Source organism: Brienomyrus brachyistius, chromosome 2, assembly GCF_023856365.1.
Source record: "Brienomyrus brachyistius isolate T26 chromosome 2, BBRACH_0.4, whole genome shotgun sequence".
NCBI classification, from domain to species: domain Eukaryota; kingdom Metazoa; phylum Chordata; class Actinopteri; order Osteoglossiformes; family Mormyridae; genus Brienomyrus; species Brienomyrus brachyistius.
The window spans coordinates 26,922,741-26,942,272 of NC_064534.1; the positions used below are offsets into that span (position 1 = coordinate 26,922,741).

Here is a 19,532-nt window from a genome sequence, read left to right on the forward strand (position 1 = left end):
CAGAACTGCTCATTTTTGTCTATTAGAGAAAACACTCATCCAAGGAGACCCATAAAAGGAATTTATAGTTCACCTTCAAGACATTATATTGGTTTTGAATAATTAAAAAATATATTAAATACTCAAATTGCATGCTGAGATTTTCTGCAGTGTCAGTAAAAGGTACAGCACACCAGTTTAAAAAATGTTTTATTGAAAGACTACAACATTTTTTTAAAAAGTGTGAAACGTTGGTATATTTAAAAAAACAAAAACAAAAAATAATAAATCACCTATTAAATGTTAGTTTCTTGAGAAGCCGGTGCCGTTTGCCCCCCAGCTAAAAACACTCCTACATGCTTCCTGCTCCCTTTTCTGCATCCACGCAGTCTACCTCTGACAACGTCCAGCACAATTTAGTCAAAACACATACTGCAGTAGCAATAATAGACAGATTAATAGATCATCATGAATCCTTTTCACAGTTATGTGTTATAAAGGCATTCATGTGTTAATGATTGCTAGCCTTTACAATAGTGGTGCAAGAAAATAGTGAAAAGAATAAAAGAAAGCAAAACAGGCACATCTCCTGACTAAGAGTGGGTGGGTTAGGGTCCCAGTAAGTACCCCTGTTAGTATGCTGTACTAGTTTACACCAGTTACAAATAAAGTAACTCAACAAGCAGGGCGATGTGTGAACAACACAATGGTTGTAGGTGCAAATCCCAGAGAACACACACAAATTTATTACCATTCCTTCTACATTAAATCAATTTGCATAAAAGCAACAGGCAAAGAAATGAAATGAAGAATGGCATGTTAATTGTTGAAAATGACATTTAATAATATAATTGTAATACTTTAATAATACACAGCTGAGGATCATAATTGTATGATGATATATATAATAGCAATATTTGGTTTTCTTCTAAAGGTTAAATTATTATTTTTCAGTTTGCTGGTCAAACCAACACGCCATTCTGTGAAGTCGGCAACAATAAATTAAATAAATATGGGTTTTATTCTTCAGATTTCACCAAATACAAAAAATAAAAAATCATACGGGAAAAAGAAAAATGTCTTCACCTAAAGTTATACTGTTAAATATTTCCAAATAAACTGCTATGTCTGATATATGTTGGAAAAACAAACGAATCCTTATGCACTAAAACCAAGATAAAAAAACTGCAAGCAAGGATAATAATTTAATTTAAAATTTACTAATATTCAGCTTTTGATTACAACACTTTGTACTGTGTAAAAGTTACAGACTGTACTGGAATGTTTAATGCAATTTAAAATATGAAGACAACTAACTTAAAAAAAAGATATATATTAACATTGTTGTTTGGTAGTGAAAAGTTTTTTTTATATATAAAAAGTGTTTTCCTTACATATATCTGGTATTACAAGAGAAAGAAAAGTACAAATCTCAAGTGTAGGTGGAGTTAAAAATGACAGCCAGCGTATTTCATTAGAGCACTTTTTAAAAAAAACAAATGGCAGTTTGCTTTAATGAACATGTATGCTGATGCTATAAAGTGTACAGTACAGAACGGATTAAAGTGCATGATACCCACACTTTTCTGAACTTCGAAGTTAAATATATTTTCAGTTAATTATGAACTACTTTGCAATGACCAGGTTTCAGCTACACAGATTGTATTAACAAAATGGTTATATTTTTTTATAAACTAAGCTATAGTGAAAAACTGAAATGTTTGCAGAACAAAATAGGTTAAACCAAGCTAATGTAAGATTCTTCTTAAAAACCAAAGAAAAAGTAACAATGTAACAAAGATTTTTTTAAAGGGTAAAAGGCTCCCCAAGACTGAAAATAAACTGCTGTGCTACACAAAGTTATCAATGTTAAGCTGTTTTGATGTTTTTCAGCGTATTACTGCACATACCACTGAGGCTACAATCACATTCTGAAAACCTGAGCAATGATCACCAATAAGGAAAATCCTGTGCATTAAAGTAAAATATGTGATCATGAACAGTGAGAGCCCTCAATCCTTTCATTCCACAAACTGTAACTGTACCCTGCACTGCAGGAGATGCTGCAATTGATTAATAAGGAGCACTGAACCAGCAATCAATTAGGAAGGAATTAGGAATTCAATATTTACAACATAGTTAATGTCACGCACACTCTCCAGGGCCACCAATTTATAAATACTAAAAATCCAAAATGAATAAAGATGGGAAACAACATAAATAATAAAAGCCTAAATCATTGTTTGAATATATTCATCAGCATTAGCTCTGTGGATGAACAAAATTCTCCCATTCATTAAGGAAAATTAGGTTGCAGCTAAGGATGCGTACAATTATTGGTAATTCCAGTCCTTAATAGAGTAAACATGATAATATAAATTGTAACACACACCTCAGTTGCTTCACAACCCCTTTAAGTGACTTGCTACCTAAAAACAACTACAAAAAACTACATAGGCCGCTCTTGTTCTAGGACATAGATAATCATAAAGTTTGTTAATTTGTTGTTGTTGCAACTTGTAGTTGTTCTTTACTTTTCACAGAAACGCCTGAAATTGTTCTTTTAACACAAATAACAGATTAAATAGGCTTAATAATCCTCAGTTTTTCTATGTATATGTGATAATTTCCTTGGAAGAACAATTGTAGTCAGGTCATCATTAAACAAGTCCTGAGACAACACAGAGGTTCATTTATACCACAGTGAGTCGAGTGAAAGAGCAACTGAATGGTATGAAATAATGGCTGTTCACCTGCAGTGATAAAGTGTACAAGCTGGCCCCATTTTCATTGGTGGCCAGTTTATTTGGAAACAATGTATAAAATGTACCTGTACAGTCACTACAAAAACCATTTTCAGTGTGTCATAATGGAAAATCAGACCACACACGTCCCATAAAGCCCATATACCAGACTTCAATACACTATGCGGTTGCATAGAATATGAAGTGGAAAAAAAATGCTATTTGACAGTCAACAGACAAACAAAAGAAAAGGAAGCCTGAGCAACCTCTTCATTTTCCTACCTTATATACAAACAATAGCTGACAGCGCAAAGTCTACAGCTCGCCACGGAAACTAACATCGTAAGCCGTGTATGTAACAGATTCCAGTAAAAAAATGAAAAAGGTGACAAATGCTCATCCAAGTTTACTCGTAAAAATAAAATCATAAAAAAAGAATAAAATATGATAGAAAAACGTAAAAAATAAACTGTTTTCATAGAAAGGCCAGGGTGTCTGCAGTTAAGCGTCAGGCTTCAAACCTCCTTGGACAGACCAAGGGAGCCACCAAGGTCCAGAAGTAGAGCAGCAGACACACCCAGCAGGAGGCCATCTTAATCCAGAACACGGACCAGCTGCCGTCGAGGAACTTCTCGATCTTCGCGTTGTCGTAACTGGGGGAACAAGGACGAAAGACCCAATACAGTGCGGGCTCTTGTTCTCTTAAAGCCGGGGGGGAAGGAACTATACTCGATCATTCAAAGGGCCTGAAATACCAAATGGCCAACAGGGCCCAGAGGGCAATAACCCTGATGCAGAAGTACTGTTTAAGCAGAAGCGTAAACAGGCAGAAGCAGAAATATGTACAATATAGGACATTTTGATTACGCTGCTTATATACGATTGCTGAAAAGACAGGTGATGTTTTGATCTCTGTGGATGTTTATAGAGAGAAAGTTGGTGTGGAATCTGAAATAACTATGAACTCTAATCAGTTATGATTTGGGAATTTATATTGATCACACTGTGATCAACCGTGATTAACTATGATTACTATTCATAAGATGTACTATGAGGTACTTATGAGAACTATGTGCTGTACCCATCAGGACCAGCAGGGCTCATTTCCACCTGTAAACATGCATATCATAGGTGGACACTTGATGCCATTCTTCCTTTTGGGTGGTTACAGCAATATAATTGGTTGAGAATATGATATCATGCAGTGGACAAGATATATCAAGAGTATATAGGTGCTGTGAATCATGAAGTTCACGGTGGACCTTTCATTCGCCAGGTGGAACTTGGTGTCTCACCTCTTAGCATTTTACTTTGATGCTTTCTTTCTTGTTCAGACTATTTTTGGCCATGTACTTGCTATGGTGAATAAAATAAATACAGATAGATAAAATAAAGGAATAGAAGGCAGGGAAATGTACTGCTTACTGGAACCAGTTGGTGACAGTCATCATGACGTAGAGAGACCCAAGGAAGAAGACAAAGTGGAAGTATGAGTAGCTGTAAACTGTCCCGTCCTGTTCGTCGTACAGCACATACTGCCCTCCACCGGTCCTCTCTTCTTCTTCATAGTCATCTACAAAAAATAAAATGGGAAAAAGAAACTCCAAATAACTGCAGCCTGGCATCCATTTGGGGTCTGTGTACACCACGTAACTTCCATGAAACTTTAACTGTATTTCAACAAGATACATTTAGAGAATAAAGGCTATTCTGAATCTTAGTTTTAAATAACTGATCACGTTACAATAAGTTCAAACACTGAGAGGTATCACTGGTACAGTTTCTTATACCAGAGGAAGAGAAACATTTACCTCCATCATCTCCAAAGCAGAAACAACAGCGGGCTCTCTGTAAAGAGAGCAGAGCATTATTACATTTATTATTATTCTTGTTTTGCATTTTAATGACTGACATTTTCAGGCAGTATGAGTATAAGGACTATGTGGAATGTCAAAACCCAAGGACAACCTGTACAATGACATTATACAGACGCTCCTCTACTTAAGAACGAGTTATGTTCCAAATGGCCGTTCGTAACGTGAAATGTCTGTAAGTTGTTATTCAGCATAATTTTAAGGGTATAAGCAAGAACAACGAACTAGGATGCTGGGAGTACACATGCTACGCTGCTGCGTGGTGGGAGTAGCGGCCAGAAGTCGTAGGCTAGGTGGAATTGGCGAGCAGAAAAAAAAATTGTTGTGGACAGGAAACAGGAGCCCAATTCGGACTTAGAGTTCTCTTCGTTCATATGTCTGAACGTTTATAAGTTGAAAGTTCATAAGTAGAGGAGCATCTGTACTTTTATATTTTTTGTGGATGATTTGGAGAAATAATCTGTAGTAATTACAGCTGCTTTTCATAGACAGTCTAAAGATAAAAATCTGGAAATGAGAAGGTTAATTATATAGCTGAATCCAGAATTACTGAAAGACTAAACAGTGGCTGCCATTCTCTCTCTGTGGAAATACCAAACAGCCCTATTAGTCCTACAGACATAAAAGCAGAGATCAAGATTTAGAGATAAACTGTGTTTACCCCCTCCCCCCACCCAAGCTGATCCTTTGCCTCATGCACTGGCATCCAGCAGTTCTGGTTCATAAAGAGGCCATTCATTTCCAGTAAAATATCCTGAAGCTGCCTTTACATTCCAAATAAAGCGCAGAAACCATATTAAAAGATGCCGTGACATTTTAGACATGGTTCATTGAAGTCAGCTCTCAGGACAGCAAAAAGACACGGAAAAATAAATAAGCTTTCGCTGGTAACAGCATTAGTGTTTGCTTGTCTCTACCCACAGTGTTATAAATGTACTTCATCTTATGACAGCTGAATATAGCTGCATTTTATTGCAAGTAAATTATATTGGTTTCATAATGACAGATCAAGCAGTCAGGACACAACAATTGGCAAGAGAAACAAGCAAGCTAATGTTACTGCTGTGCAATGACATGTTAAACAATTGAATAATAATTAAAAATTTCTGGGTAAACATAACGAAGAGTGATGTATTCTCAGGTGCGCTTAACTGCTACTCCTATGATTTTGATGGTGCTATGGACACAAAACATATTTACATAGACTGATAACTAGCTAGCTGGTGCTAATTCCACGCTACAAATGAATCAAATTCCAGGATCCTTTGAGCCCCCCCCTCCCGGTGCCCCACCAAATGTTTATTCAAACCTCATTCTCTGGCATGGCAATCCTGTACACTCGCAATGCTGCAGAGCTCCTTCTAGTGGTGGAGGTCAAACTGCGGGGGAAGCACAATCCACCAGGAACACACAGACAGACAGGCAGAGAGACAGACACACAGGCAGGCAGACAGACAGGCAGACAGATAGACAGACAGGCAGACAGACACGCAGGCAGAGAGAGACACGCAGGCAGACAGACAGGCAGACAGACAGACAGGCAGGCAGAGAGACAGGCAGGCAGAGAGGCAGAGAGACAGACACACAGGCAGAGAGACAGGCAGACAGACAGACAGGCAGGCAGACAGGCAGACAGACAGACAGGCAGACAGACAGGCAGACAGACAGACAGGCAGGCAGAGAGACAGGCAGGCAGAGAGACAGGCAGGCAGGCAGAGAGACAGACACACAGGCAGAGAGACAGGCAGACAGACAGACAGGCAGGCAGACAGGCAGACAGACACGCAGGCAGAGAGACAGACACGCAGACAGGCAGACAGACACGCAGGCAGAGAGACAGACACGCAGGCAGAGAGACACGCAGGCAGAGAGACACGCAGGCAGAGAGACACGCAGGCAGAGAGACAGACACACAGGCAGACACACAGGCAGAGAGACAGACACACAGGCAGACACACAGGCAGAGAGACAGACACACAGGCAGACACACAGGCAGAGAGACAGACACGCAGGCAGAGAGACAGACAGACAGACACACAGGCAGACAGACAGACACGCAGGCAGAGAGACAGACACACAGGCAGAGAGACAGGCAGAGAGACAGACAGGCAGGCAGACAGACAGACACGCAGGCAGAGAGACAGACACACAGGCAGACAGACAGACACACAGGCAGACAGACATCAGATTAACGAAGCACTGCCAATAAAACTTGGTGTCGCCATTTTTCCTGCAAGCAGTTAATCACTCAACAAATATGTGGTGAGTTTGGGGTCACTATGGAAAATACTGATATTTCCACATAGACATGCAATGGAGCATAATAAATACATTCTACCCTGGGACAAAGTGCAAACACTGAAAATTATTCAACTCAGTTCTCAAAACTATATTAAAAATGCCCGAGTTCTGTTTACTTGGAGGATGTAAAAAGGTCACAGGTCTATTATATAATAGAACTTTTGATTATCTGTTAGAGCTGTGTGTGAGCACACCCTTCCATACACACTGCCAGAGCTGTAATCTTCACTTCTTATGGGCCACTTTCATGTTCAAAAATAAGGCTGCTTGATGACTAGAAAATGATAGGATTCCGTCGGCCACAGTCTCTCATTTCTCTCTGTTACGGAGAAAAAACCTGAGCTTTTGTTGATACAGGCTTTTGTTTATATAGTTTGCGGCAGAAGCACTAATCAGGAATTTTTCAACCATGCTAGTAAGAGGAAAGGCGGAGAGCGTTTTTACAAGATAATTTGAAGGTTAAATACCACACTTACCAGGAGTACAGCACACAGCCAAATAAGATGACCGTGCCCACGCCCGTCACTATCTTGTTGTCGTTCTCGGAGCCAGAGTTAAAGGGGAAGACGCACACTGTGATATTGGCACCGTCCATCTCCAAGGCTACAAGGAGATACAAGGGTAAGTCACATGGCTATTATCATGGATATGTCTGCCCAGCAAATAAGGCATTTTCCCGACTGACATTGGTCAAATGTCCTGAATTCTTAGCAAAAATAAACTTTACGGTATCCGACAACCTGTGTGGACTATATTCAAGCAACTGGAAATTTCTTAAGGAAGCTAATTAATTAATATTCAAATTCTATCAGTGAACTCTGACAACAAAGGAAGACAATGCTAAGAAAGTGGTTTATTTTCTACACAGTAAGTCAATTCATTGACCCTTAAGAATTTGTAATGAAGACGAGACCAAAATTAAAGGAACTATTATTAGAGCCCCCCCACCCCACTTACTTTCAATGGGCTTGCTAGAGAGTGCAGAGAAGGTGAGGTACATGGCGTACACACTAATGACGCCAGACTGAAGGAGGCCAGATGTAGGCTGGACTGTAGAGGGCAGCAAACAGTTTGTTGGGTACAGAAGATGCCAAACACACACAGCACTAGAGCATTTATAGACTTAGTGTCCGTCCATCCTTCCATCTCAGGGTCGTAGGACATTACATGCATCTTGCTGCAAATGTATAACGGCAAATCGCATTAAGAGACACATGAAGTGTCCTAGAGAGGTACTCACGCTTTTGGATGCAGGGAGAGATTGCCAGGAAAGACACCAGCACACAGAGGCTGCCATTGATTCCCAAAAAGACCTTGTTGAGGGTGCAGGCCTCAGGGTGGGTGTAGAACAGACACATGAAGACCATGGCTCCCACGGCAACGGAAAAGAGTACCAGAGTGACCAAGACCAGGGCTGCGTACCACAGCTTGTTGTACTTAATTCCCGATGTCCTAGGAGAAGGGGATCAAAGAGAAGGTCAAATGATAGCTGTGCAAAGGAGTTAACACTGTTCCAGACCTTGTTCTACACCTTCACTGCATGGAGAATAAGACAGTCAACAAAAATCCTTTAGGATAACATCGCATGTGACTCTTATGGTCCAACTCTGCAGGAGATATGTCCACGGCATTCAGCACAGAATCACAGTCGGCAGCCTGACATGTTAGTATTTCAGTTACCAGAGACTATACATTTGCCATAATGCTTACAGAGAAGGCTACAGGGGTATATTACAAAAGTAAGAAGAAGAACAACAACACAGAAATGAATACTTCACGGATAAGTCAATTCAGCAGAACGCTCAAACACTGGAATTACATTCTGATCGATTTATGAATTGAACTGCGGTACGATTGCCTAATACAGCAGACCAGGATTTAATATTTTTCTGAAGTTGAGCAAATGCGGGTTGTTGTATTTTTAATGAACCCAAAAAAACAAGGTCAAGAGCAAGTGTAAAGTGCTCAATACGAATCTGAGATTCGCCAGATTCATTCAGGCACACCCTCTGGTATATAAACTATTTCTGTGCATCTCTACCAACATTAATGCATGCTAATTTTTTTGCTGAACTGCCTGAATAAGACCCCAGAGTCAGACGCAGGCGACCCACCTAAGACACGCAAATACCAAGCAAAACACTTAGCCAACCATCTCCGAGGCCCCTCTCCAAGAGCCCGACTGGCAGCTGAAGCACAGTGTAAATTTTGTGTTATTTTTGCGTTGCACCTTGGCATGAGAGAGCTCTGTGCTCACGCCACAGGAGGTTTATACCCCGGGCAATTTGGTTCTTCTGTTTTTCCAAGACAGATAACACCGAAAATCGCATTTGAGTCCCACTGATTTTCAACCTTCTACTTTCGGCCGTTAGGGAGGAAATGGTACATCTGTGTTCCGATGGACAACACTTCCCGTCCCGTCGGCAGACAGTTGGCAGGCTGCCAGGGGCTGGGATTTCCATCCAAAAAAAAAAAAAAGGCAGGCCTCTTCACACCAGGCTTCACAAACCCGGACATCCTTCGAGATGCTCAGCTAACATCCCCCCGTCACACAATGGCCCTTTCATCTTCACCCTTTTGAAATGGCGTTTATTCGTTTAGCTGGCATCTCCACATAACGCCATGGTTATGACTCACTCTTTCATTGGCCTTCGAAGTAGGAGATTCACTTGGAGCCGTACAAGGAAGGCAGACAGACAGACCATTTGCAAGAGCAACTGCCTTCGTGTGATTTTAAACCGGCCGCGTTTCTCGCGTCAACAAACCAGGAAGCTATGGTTTTTTCCAAAACACTCTCCTACTTCCACCCCACCTGAAGCAGTGCTTTTTGGGCCGCATGGAGGACTGCGTACAGCACCTTGTTTGCCCCATAATCATGCCACCCCCAAAGCGGCTGCTCGCTAAAGCATCAGAAATCAGCCTCAGCTGAGATGGGAACCTGCTCTTTGCACATTAAAAGCTGGCAGCCATTTTAACTTTCAACGCCAGGATCGCTCAGCTATACAAGGAGCCCATCACAAGATAGAGGATGGATGGAATGGCTCATTCCAGAAGAGCCCGATCAGATCAAGGGAGACACGCCAAGTACAGTAACAGTTTCACATAATTTGAGTCCCACAGGGTTCTTCAGCTGCTCTTTATGACTCTGTTATCCTTTGTGACCTTCTTAGCCACCAAGTCTTTCAACTTTTCTCCCCAGCAATAATTCTTGCACCAGTTTCTCATGAACAGAGATGCCAATGTGCTTCGCTGTCCTGCCCGATTCTCACACTTACTTCCATGTTGCACTTTGTGAAATAACCGCCTAAAATCTCCATCTAACATTCAAGCAATAAATACTCTGTTCTCACCAAGCCTCATAAAGCTCTACAATGCTTTTCCTTGCTCTTGTGGAAATATTTCCTCAAATGCCAGTCTATAGCAGGACACACACACACACACACACACACACACACACACACACGTAGGGTATACCTTATGGGGCCCGCTCATTCACTTCTACTGGGAAAATGCTAACGCTAACTATGACAACCTTAACCCCCACCCTGCCCTAACCATAACCATAAGTAACCAAGCAAAATACAAGAGTTTTTGCATTTTTTACTTTTTCATAGCAGTCACCGATTTTTATAAAATAGAGTTTTCCATTATGGGGACCAGGAAACCGGTCCCCATAAGGGGAAAAAAACGGATATTTATCACGTTATGGGGACATTGTGTCCCCATAAGGATAGGTATACCCGCTCACACACACACACACACACAAACAATTATAGGACACCATTCCTCCATCCATATTTGTACCGCTTATCTTGGTCAGGGTGGTACAGGGGCCTGTCTATCCCAGGCAGCACAGAGCATAAGGCTGGGCTCTCACTCACTTACAAACAGTATCGGAGATTTAGCCACCTACTTTCCCGAACTTATTTTTTTTGGACTGCAAGAGGACTCCCACGCAGTCACGCCTGCTGGCACACGAGTGCTTCTGATCAGGACTGATGAGCAGCTGCTACACTGTTGGACGAGGTCTCCCTCGCCTTGCCCAAAAACCCGGAGCTGCCTCAGCTGAGAGGCTATTGGCGGTTATTCCCAGGTCCTCCGTATGATGCAATGGGTGGAAATCGGAAAGTAGACGAGGTTTCGGGCGATAAAGGAGCCTCCATGCTGGGAAGATTCCTTTCCTGCTCATCTGTATAAACACTGAGGCCACAACGATTATGGATCTACAGTCTGTGCTTTTCCCCTACTACTCTCTGTGATAAAGGAAAATTGGGGCATACTGAAATAAATAATTTACTATAAACCAAGACCTAAAGACACCCCAAGCAGCTTCCAAACGCAGCTGACCTGTAACCAGATGAGTTTATTTCTTAAAGATCCTTTGCAACCTCAGTTGTGACTCACATTTCGACAGTTCCACCACTTTGGAAAAAGGCACATAAAGACTAAATGCGTTTCTCAAAAGTACATCAGAAGGACGTCAAGTGACACATGAATATCTGACCCATTTAAGACGTTGACGGGGGATGGGGGGGCGGGCTTCCCAGAACAGTATATCCCATTGATTCAACCTGACGCAGCATCAGATTAATCAAAGGAAACCCTGCAGACATCGAATGTGATGTCATACACAGTGCAATCTCCAGAGGGCAGTAAGGCGATCTTACCAGTTTTTGTTCCACCTGTGGGCGAACTCCACCAGCAGCAGCAACTGGATGAGGAGGAAGATGAATCCTCCACCTGCTCCTATGTAACGCCACACTGCAGCCAGAAGGGGGGGTGGGGGTGGAGAGACAGGTCTGTTTCAGGGAGGCCTCTACACCACTCCTGGAGGGCGTGAAACTTCATGAAACTGCCGTTTGCAATCTCTCTCTCTCTTCTTCAAAAACAAAGCACAGCATAACGCAACTTTCGGTTAAGCATGAATAGAGCAGGTGGCCTTTTTCAATGCAAATTAACTTGCGTGTGAAGTTCATGGTGAAGATGCTGGTTCCATTCGTTCATTACTATATAGATTTGTTGTGTAACCTTAAATACCACCCCTTTCATAAGCACCTCTAGCCATAAGATTATCCCACTACAATGTGTCAAGAAGCCCCTTTGTCATAATGGTTACATGGCTATACAGTGCCCCCCACTGGGCCTGCAGCTGCACTGTACCCTTAGGTATTTATGTCTTTGTAGGGACTTCATCATCAGTCTATTCCTACATAATAAATGGTCAGGCTGGGTAAAACGATGCATACAATAAGGGGTAGTTTCACTCATTCATTTATTCATGTATCGATGCCTGTATTGTCCTTGCGCTTGTGTTCTATGTGCTGCTGTGGTACTCAAATTTCCTGATTGGGATCCATAACTGTCTCCATGAAATTCCTGACTCGGGAGGGGGGGCAGGGGTGGGTTTCCCTAAAAGGAAACCACACAGTCCATATTCAGACACACAGAGAGGGTTTCTAACCCTTTCAGGAATGTCAGTGACTACCGCACCAGTCTCTGGCTTGGAAACTGCCGTGATGCAATACCACGCAACACAGCCTTGACTAAAGTCCCTGGTAAATAATTAACGCTGCACAGCTTTGCTGATGTGTACTCATTCTGTGTTAACGAGCTCCAAAAAATTATTCACCTAAAGCTACGACTTTGCAAATTCAAACTGAGATGAAATTCAAATAAAACATCAAGTTTAAATAATTACTTCATCTCACTGTTTTAAATGCCCCCCTTATCACTGCTCTGCAAATCTGACAGATGACTGCATTTCCTTCACTTTTTAAGTGCTTCCACACAACTGGGGCTTTCATCACCATCTTCTTTCCGCATTTTAATAAATGTTTTTTGATATTTGAGTAATCAAGTATAAATCGAGTAATCAGGACAGCTCCAGTGTGACGCATTGGGCCAGATTTCGACCTGTAATCATAAGTAGGCTGCAGCCCTTCCCTCCAGCTCACAACGAGGCCACTACACCAAGCACATTCAAAGCCTCTGGGGTCTTCAGGAAAAGCTGGTTTTAAAAGCTTTGCGAGTTTCCTGGGATGAACTTACTAAACATGAAGCTCATCTTACTTACCCAGAAGTTCAGAGACAGTACCATGAGTGATGACCTCTAAATCCTATCAAAAAGGTGGTTTTTGGACTCAAAGGTAATGCTGAGGTCTTTACCAGTAAGTGACCAAACCAATTGTACCGAACGATGAGATTGAAGTAAAGAAGACATGAGCAAAGTCTAAAAATAAATGATAAGGCCACAGTAATGGTGGATTTAAAATACATTTTAAGCTATAGTGATAAAGCAGGAGATGCCAAACCTTCAAGGAAGGTGTCCTGATTGGGCAAGAAGAATCCCCCCGCACAGCAACCGAGCAGGACCAGGAACTTCCAGAACCAGAAACTGGAGGAAAATCAATATTACAGAGACTGTAATAATATATAAAATAGACAGACTGGGGCACTAAGAAGAACAATTTATAAAACAGCAGAAATACAAAATAACAACTGTTAGATAATTCATGGCAAGATCACAAATAGCAATGTTACTCATAGGTTCTCTGAATAATCATAACCTTAATAATAAGTCTTAGTATACAAGTAGATACCAATAAGGTTCTAAAAGGAGCTGCAGTGCATCCTACTCACAAACCCTAAAAATAGCCAGATGTACAGGAAACCCGACGCTTTCACTTCCTCGAGCGTATTCAACGGAAACCTGGACTGTTAATTAGAGCCATTAACTGCAGGGTGCTTCTGAACGTGAAGCTATTTGCAGCTTTCCTTGTTTTCAGTTCCATCTCATTCAACAGTTTGTTTGCAGTGTATGTGATTGTTCCATGGGGGGGGGGGGGGGGGTCATTTGGCTGGCACAGTGTAGCCTAACCCTTATGATATCAGAAGCAATGTGCAATAGTCTCCACATGCCACTATTTCTTTCTTTGGTATTAAATATATACTGTTCTCTTCCAATCTGGAAAACTGCTCAGAGGCATACAAACTTGTTGGCATAATCTAGTCAACACTGATGCAGACATTTCAGGTCTAAACTGACCTCCTCTTCCATCACTGGTGATTCCTCCATGTATCTGTATCATGTATCAAAATCTTCTGAAAAACAGCCTTTATTGTTTTTCCAGGCTGTTTTCCATGCTCACTGTTTTTCTTCTACAATTTATAGATGTTATTGCAATATCAGTTTTTATTTTCCCAGTAACTTTTCATGATTCGGTACTTTCAAGAAATGTTTCCTCTTCCTGATTTTGGCCTCTCTTGACAACTTCCATTGTGCCTCCTGTCATCCATTTTGATTTCTTTGGCCCTATCATACTGACCTACTTGTTCCTCTTGGATGATTCTTCATATTCCACCCACTGTTCCTCTAGTTCTCAATCAATCAGATCCAGCATGACTGAATGAGCTTCTCCCATCCATCCCATGAAACTTATGGCTATACTTCCCAGGTAGTTTCTTAAAATTTGATTGACTCTGCTCTGCCTTTTCGGCTTCATTTGGAACCTGCACACAAGTAGCTCATGATCTGCTCCACAATCTGCTGCAGGCCATTTTTTCCCCCCATCATTTGCCACTGACAAAGTAGTCTTTTTGTTTTCAATGAGCTAATTTTTATCATATCCAGCCTACCTGCACATATATTCCACGTTTTCAAATTCAACATTGGCACTGCCTTTGCAGCTTCTTATTTTGTTTTCCAGTGAGACGGGAGGTGCGCAACACTGTGCCAGTGATTAGAAGTTCCCTAGTTGAAATCCGATGGTTGGCAGAGTGATGCTGCCGTTGGGCCCATTAGCAAGACCCTTAACCCCTATTACTCCTAAGGCAATGGATGCTGGGCGATCCTGCACGCTCACCCTAAAACCTGTTCTGACCTCTATATGGACCTTTGGACACATGCTATTATTTACAGTCAGACCCCGAGTGTCAATTCATAGCGCAAAGGGTTTTCTAACAATTCTAAGACTACTAGATGTTGCCGTCTCAAGTTAAGCGTAAAAACGCAAAAAAACACGAGGATCCGGAGCTCAAATGGGCAACTGTTTGATTTTTGGTAATTCAGACAAACGCCTCTGTAAGACTTAAAGTATGCACTAGGCTGGATGTGTGACGTGATGAAGCCGTATGATAATCTCCAATGTGTGTAGACAGATATGTGATTTTACCATGGTGACGACCATGAATCTCATGACGCGTAGCTGTGTTGCATAAACACCGCGCCTGTAGAAAGCCCTATATGTCTGTGGGGCTCATGGAGATGGGACATGCAAAGACTCCCCAATTTCCCAACGGGGACTAAAAATCATACAAAAAAATGCTTTGATCTAACTCATCATAAACACAAGTTGCACCGTGAAGAATCTTTCACTCTTCCTCAGTAGCATACTGAGTGCCTTTCGATTTGAGGGTCCCATCTTCCAGCGCTATGTTGTTAGTGCATGTACAGAAGTGGTTTAACATCGCCGCCTTCGGCAAAGTCTGGAATTTGACGTTACTCCTGTCACCTTGCTCTTGACAAATGCAGGCTGTTTTGTTAAAAATTGTTGTGTATTTGTTGTTGTTGTGCAGTTCTTGCTCAATACTGCCTACATTTGTACTTGGTCATTCACTGGAAACCCAATCTAGTTGAGCTTATGCGTGGTTGACTCCTTGATAGCATGAATGTTTGCAATGTACTATTTTTCATGCTTGTATGTCGCTTGGGACAAAAGTGTCTGTTAAATATATAAATGTAGGTGCTAAGTTTTTTTCCAGAATCTCCACTAAGACCTGTCTGCCATGGTTGACCAAGAAATGACATAGATCTCATCTTCCCTGATGCACACAAGCCTCTTAATTCCTCCTCAGAGCGGTGAAAGACTACGACACACAATTTAGTCATGAATTCCAAGACCCCAAAGTGCCAGGGATCTGCTGTCCATTTTGCAAGTGCCTCATTTGCACGCAATACAAACATCCAATTACAGGAATGTGAAGAACTTCATCTGGAGACTAAGGGCTTCTTTCAAGGGAAGTACAGCTCGTCCCTTGACAATTTGCATGCAGTGGAGCTCTTAATTAATGTCCATTCATTGAAAAAGCAGTGAACGGATAACTTGGGGCTTAGAGGCAGAAGGGGGGCCGAGGGGAGGGGGAGGGGGGTGGTCGTAGGGAACCTTCCGAGTAGAGTGCAGGGGGGAGGGACGCCACAATATTAGAAAATTGTTTGCATGAGCTGTTTTGCTGATAGTACAAGATGTGTTTTTTCTTCCAACACAAACTGGGTCATGGATGTCAAGGTCAGTGGATTAACGACCGCAAATGGCGGGAAACTGATGGGTATGCCTCGCACCTGCTGAGATAAAAATAGGTTGAGAAAGGCATGATGATAAGAGGAGGGGTTGCAGTTGAGAAGGCGACACCTGTTGTGAAAGGAGGAAGTTATGCTTTGATCATGTCCTGCAAATAACCAATGTCTTGCTAGTATGTAGATTTTCTTTTGTTTGGGGGTTCATCCCATTGGGACAGGAGCAGTCTGTTTTCTCCATTGTACTGCTATCTGAGCTGCTTTGCTTATTAAATGAAACACTTACGGAGTCCCAAGGTGCTTATTATTTTCAACTAGATAAGAAAGGAGGAGGAAAATAACCACAAGTGGTTTAAAACTCAAGATCACGTACCCGTTGTGAATGGCAGCCCGGCAACCCTTGCTGGTGTGAACCCGGAAGGTGAACACGGAAAAGATGAAGAAGAAGCAGGCCATGCCGAAGCAGACCTTGTAGACTGCAGAGTACCCCACCAGACTCTTGCAGTTCTCTCCCGCCTTGAGCTTCTCACACAGCTCAGTGTAGAATGGGATCTACAGAAAAGAAGTGGCATTGTTACAAAAATTAAAAAAAAACAAAAAACAAAAAAACACAAACCTTCATCTGACTCAGAAGGAATTCCTTAGCTAGTGAGCCACACAGCATTCCTCAGTTCACACTAAAGGACACCGGTCGTAACCTTCGTAACGCGGCTTCTCCTTTCCTTGGATCTGAAAGTGCAGCCTACTGGCTCAAATGCCCCCAGTTCCAGTTTCGCCACTCTTCCATAGTGATACCGTTGTATCTTCATTAACTTAGATCCACTCACACATTCCTATACAAGAAAACGTTTACAAAGCCTCACACGCCGAGAAGCTGATGGGCAGCAAGTCCTCTCAATATCCACAGGAAAGACGTACATGTGAAAAAAGTGGCACATGCATTGGCCGGCCACCGGCCATGGTAAATGACGATTCTGGTTTTGTTATAGAGCGCACTTTTGAGTCAGGGATGTGTCTTTTGCAGTGGTTTTTATTTCTATCCCTCCGACACTCCTGCCGCTCTCTGCTTAGCTCGCCGGTCATGGAACAGCAATAAACTTCAATTTGTTGTGCAAGTGAATGGGCTGGCGGCACAAGCTGGGTCACTGATCCCTTGATGTTCATGGCTAAATGGCTGTCGGGTGAAAGGAAAGCCAAGCACCAGTCTCCTAACATGCTTATTCTCTCACACTAACAAGCCTCTGGATAAAGAGGATCCTTTCTGTTCACGGAAACACTGCCGGTGCAGAGACTGGGAAAAAAAAAAAGTGTGCGTCTGGCCACGCCCACTGTCCTTTAGAAAGGGGTGTTAGCACGGCTTGTAGGATGACTTTCGGGAACCGCGAACAAAAGAGGGGATGAATAAATGAGGTGCCTTTTTTCTAGGGTGTGCGTTTTTTCGAAGATTGATGGAGAAACATACAAAGGGACGCCAAGGACTTTGCCTTGAATTCCAATGCATGCTAAACCATTTAGCGATATTCCTGAAATAAAACAGTAACACGATGTCATCGGACTTTCAGGTTCAGATGAACTTTCATGACGTCGGCACCCTTTCTGACACCTCAAAAGCTTCAGCATATAATAAAAAGAAAAATCTTCTGTGCAACTACTTTCGGGGGGGGGGGGGGACAAAAAAAATTTACACCTCCCAGTTAAATAGTGGATCACCATGGTAATACCAGTGGGTTACAGTTGTGTGAATTCAGTGCACGTCTGTATACGACTGCGGGAACAGCAGCCAACTAGTAAAAGCTCATTGTCAGAAACCTTTAGTCCAACTGGAAAATGGCCAGTTCATTTATTGAGCAATATGAAGGCAGAGCTGCCTGTCGTAATAAATTGGTTGCCTCTCTCCACACGGTATCCTCTTCCACAAAAGGCTCATAATTAATTAATTAATGCACTGAGCAACACGATCAGTTTAATTGAATGGCCCCCCTCCATCTTCAGGGCCTCTGTTCCATCTTCTCTCCCAGTGGGCTTGCTAGCATTGCGCGATACAAAGCTTCCACACCTTCAGCAAAGGTCATGGGCTTGCAGACACCTTCTTAAAACTGTCCATCCACAGGCATCTGAATACGCACCACCAATCAAAAGCTTTTTCACACACACAGATTTTCGACATTCGCATGTTACTCACTTTTACCAAAAACACACAATATTTTTTGCTAACAAAAATTCATAGTACATTCACCATTTGAGTACCCTGCCATATGTTTGACTCAAAGTAACCCCCTCTAGCAGTCAAAACAGCGGAGAAAATCTGAGGCATTATTTCTACAAGAGACATAACTACTGCTCTGTTTTACGGGATGAAACAGTTAACTAGTGCATTTAAAGTTAAAGGGCAGCCTAGAATGTGACATCACGACACAACCTGTCAATATGATGTCAGACATGCACCGTTATCATTTTTTCATGTTATAAAGGAAACTTCTTTTATTTGACTTGTATTTTCATCTATAGTTGTTAACAAGAATAAAAAAATGTGAAATAAATGGAATTGTGTTAAAAACCTGCGGTGTGCAAAACATTTTACTGGTAGTGTAACATGTGAAAGTATTGTGACCTAGTACAAACATATTTACAAAAAAGCAGAACTCTAAACCAGACATTGTTAATAACCAGATAATAACCCATAATCTATTAGACTATTAACATATCATCAATTCATCTATTGGATTATTAATCCAGATTTAATATTCATTGGACTTCACTGACAAAGAATTCAGACTGTGTCAAATGGACATTAAACTAGTAACCCACACTATGGCAATAATGACCATTTAGAGTCAGAAAGACAAAAACAAAATTTGGAAAATCCTTTCACCTGAACATTATATCGAAAATCATGAGAATGGCAAAAAACAAAGCAATTCAGCAAGAAAAACAAGGCAGCTGCATTTCATTCACAGAGCACCAAGCAACAACCCAGCACAGCAGGGACGGCTGCGCTTGAGCGTGCAACATGGAAAGGGCTCAACGTGTGACACAAGCAGAGTCCAGTGATGAATTAGTGCAGAAGTGGGAACAAAATCTGATAAGAGTTACAGTGCATACTGTGCTATTGGCTGTACTGAACATACAGAACATCTACCATTGGGGGGTGGGGTCTTTTTCCAGCAGAACAACTGAAGCAGAAAAATCAGAAGGAGGTACAGAACAAGGAGAAGAAAAAAGAAAGAAAGGAAAATAAGGATTGGAAATAAAAGCAGAAGGAGCAGAGGAAGAAGCAGGAAAATAAGGAGCAGAAGAACCAACAGAAGGACAAGAAGCTTTAGCAGAAGCAGAAGAAAAAAA

At 41.9% G+C, this 19,532-nt stretch overlaps 1 protein-coding gene across 1 annotated transcript in view; it reads right to left on the minus strand.

The window, feature by feature from the left end:
* Positions 1-172: 172 nt before the first annotated feature.
* serinc5 (serine incorporator 5) overlaps positions 173-19,532 on the minus strand; it is a 28,022-nt gene continuing 8,662 nt past the window's right edge. The window contains exons 3-12 of the mRNA XM_048977535.1: positions 16,564-16,742; positions 13,210-13,292; positions 11,566-11,659; positions 8,139-8,350; positions 7,856-7,948; positions 7,375-7,501; positions 5,907-5,976; positions 4,535-4,571; positions 4,149-4,296; positions 173-3,376 (exon numbers count right to left, since the gene is read on the minus strand). Coding sequence (XP_048833492.1) covers positions 3,232-3,376; positions 4,149-4,296; positions 4,535-4,571; positions 5,907-5,976; positions 7,375-7,501; positions 7,856-7,948; positions 8,139-8,350; positions 11,566-11,659; positions 13,210-13,292; positions 16,564-16,742 — 1,188 coding nt within the window. The 3' untranslated portion in view covers positions 173-3,231. The remainder of the gene's footprint in view (positions 3,377-4,148; positions 4,297-4,534; positions 4,572-5,906; positions 5,977-7,374; positions 7,502-7,855; positions 7,949-8,138; positions 8,351-11,565; positions 11,660-13,209; positions 13,293-16,563; positions 16,743-19,532) is intronic.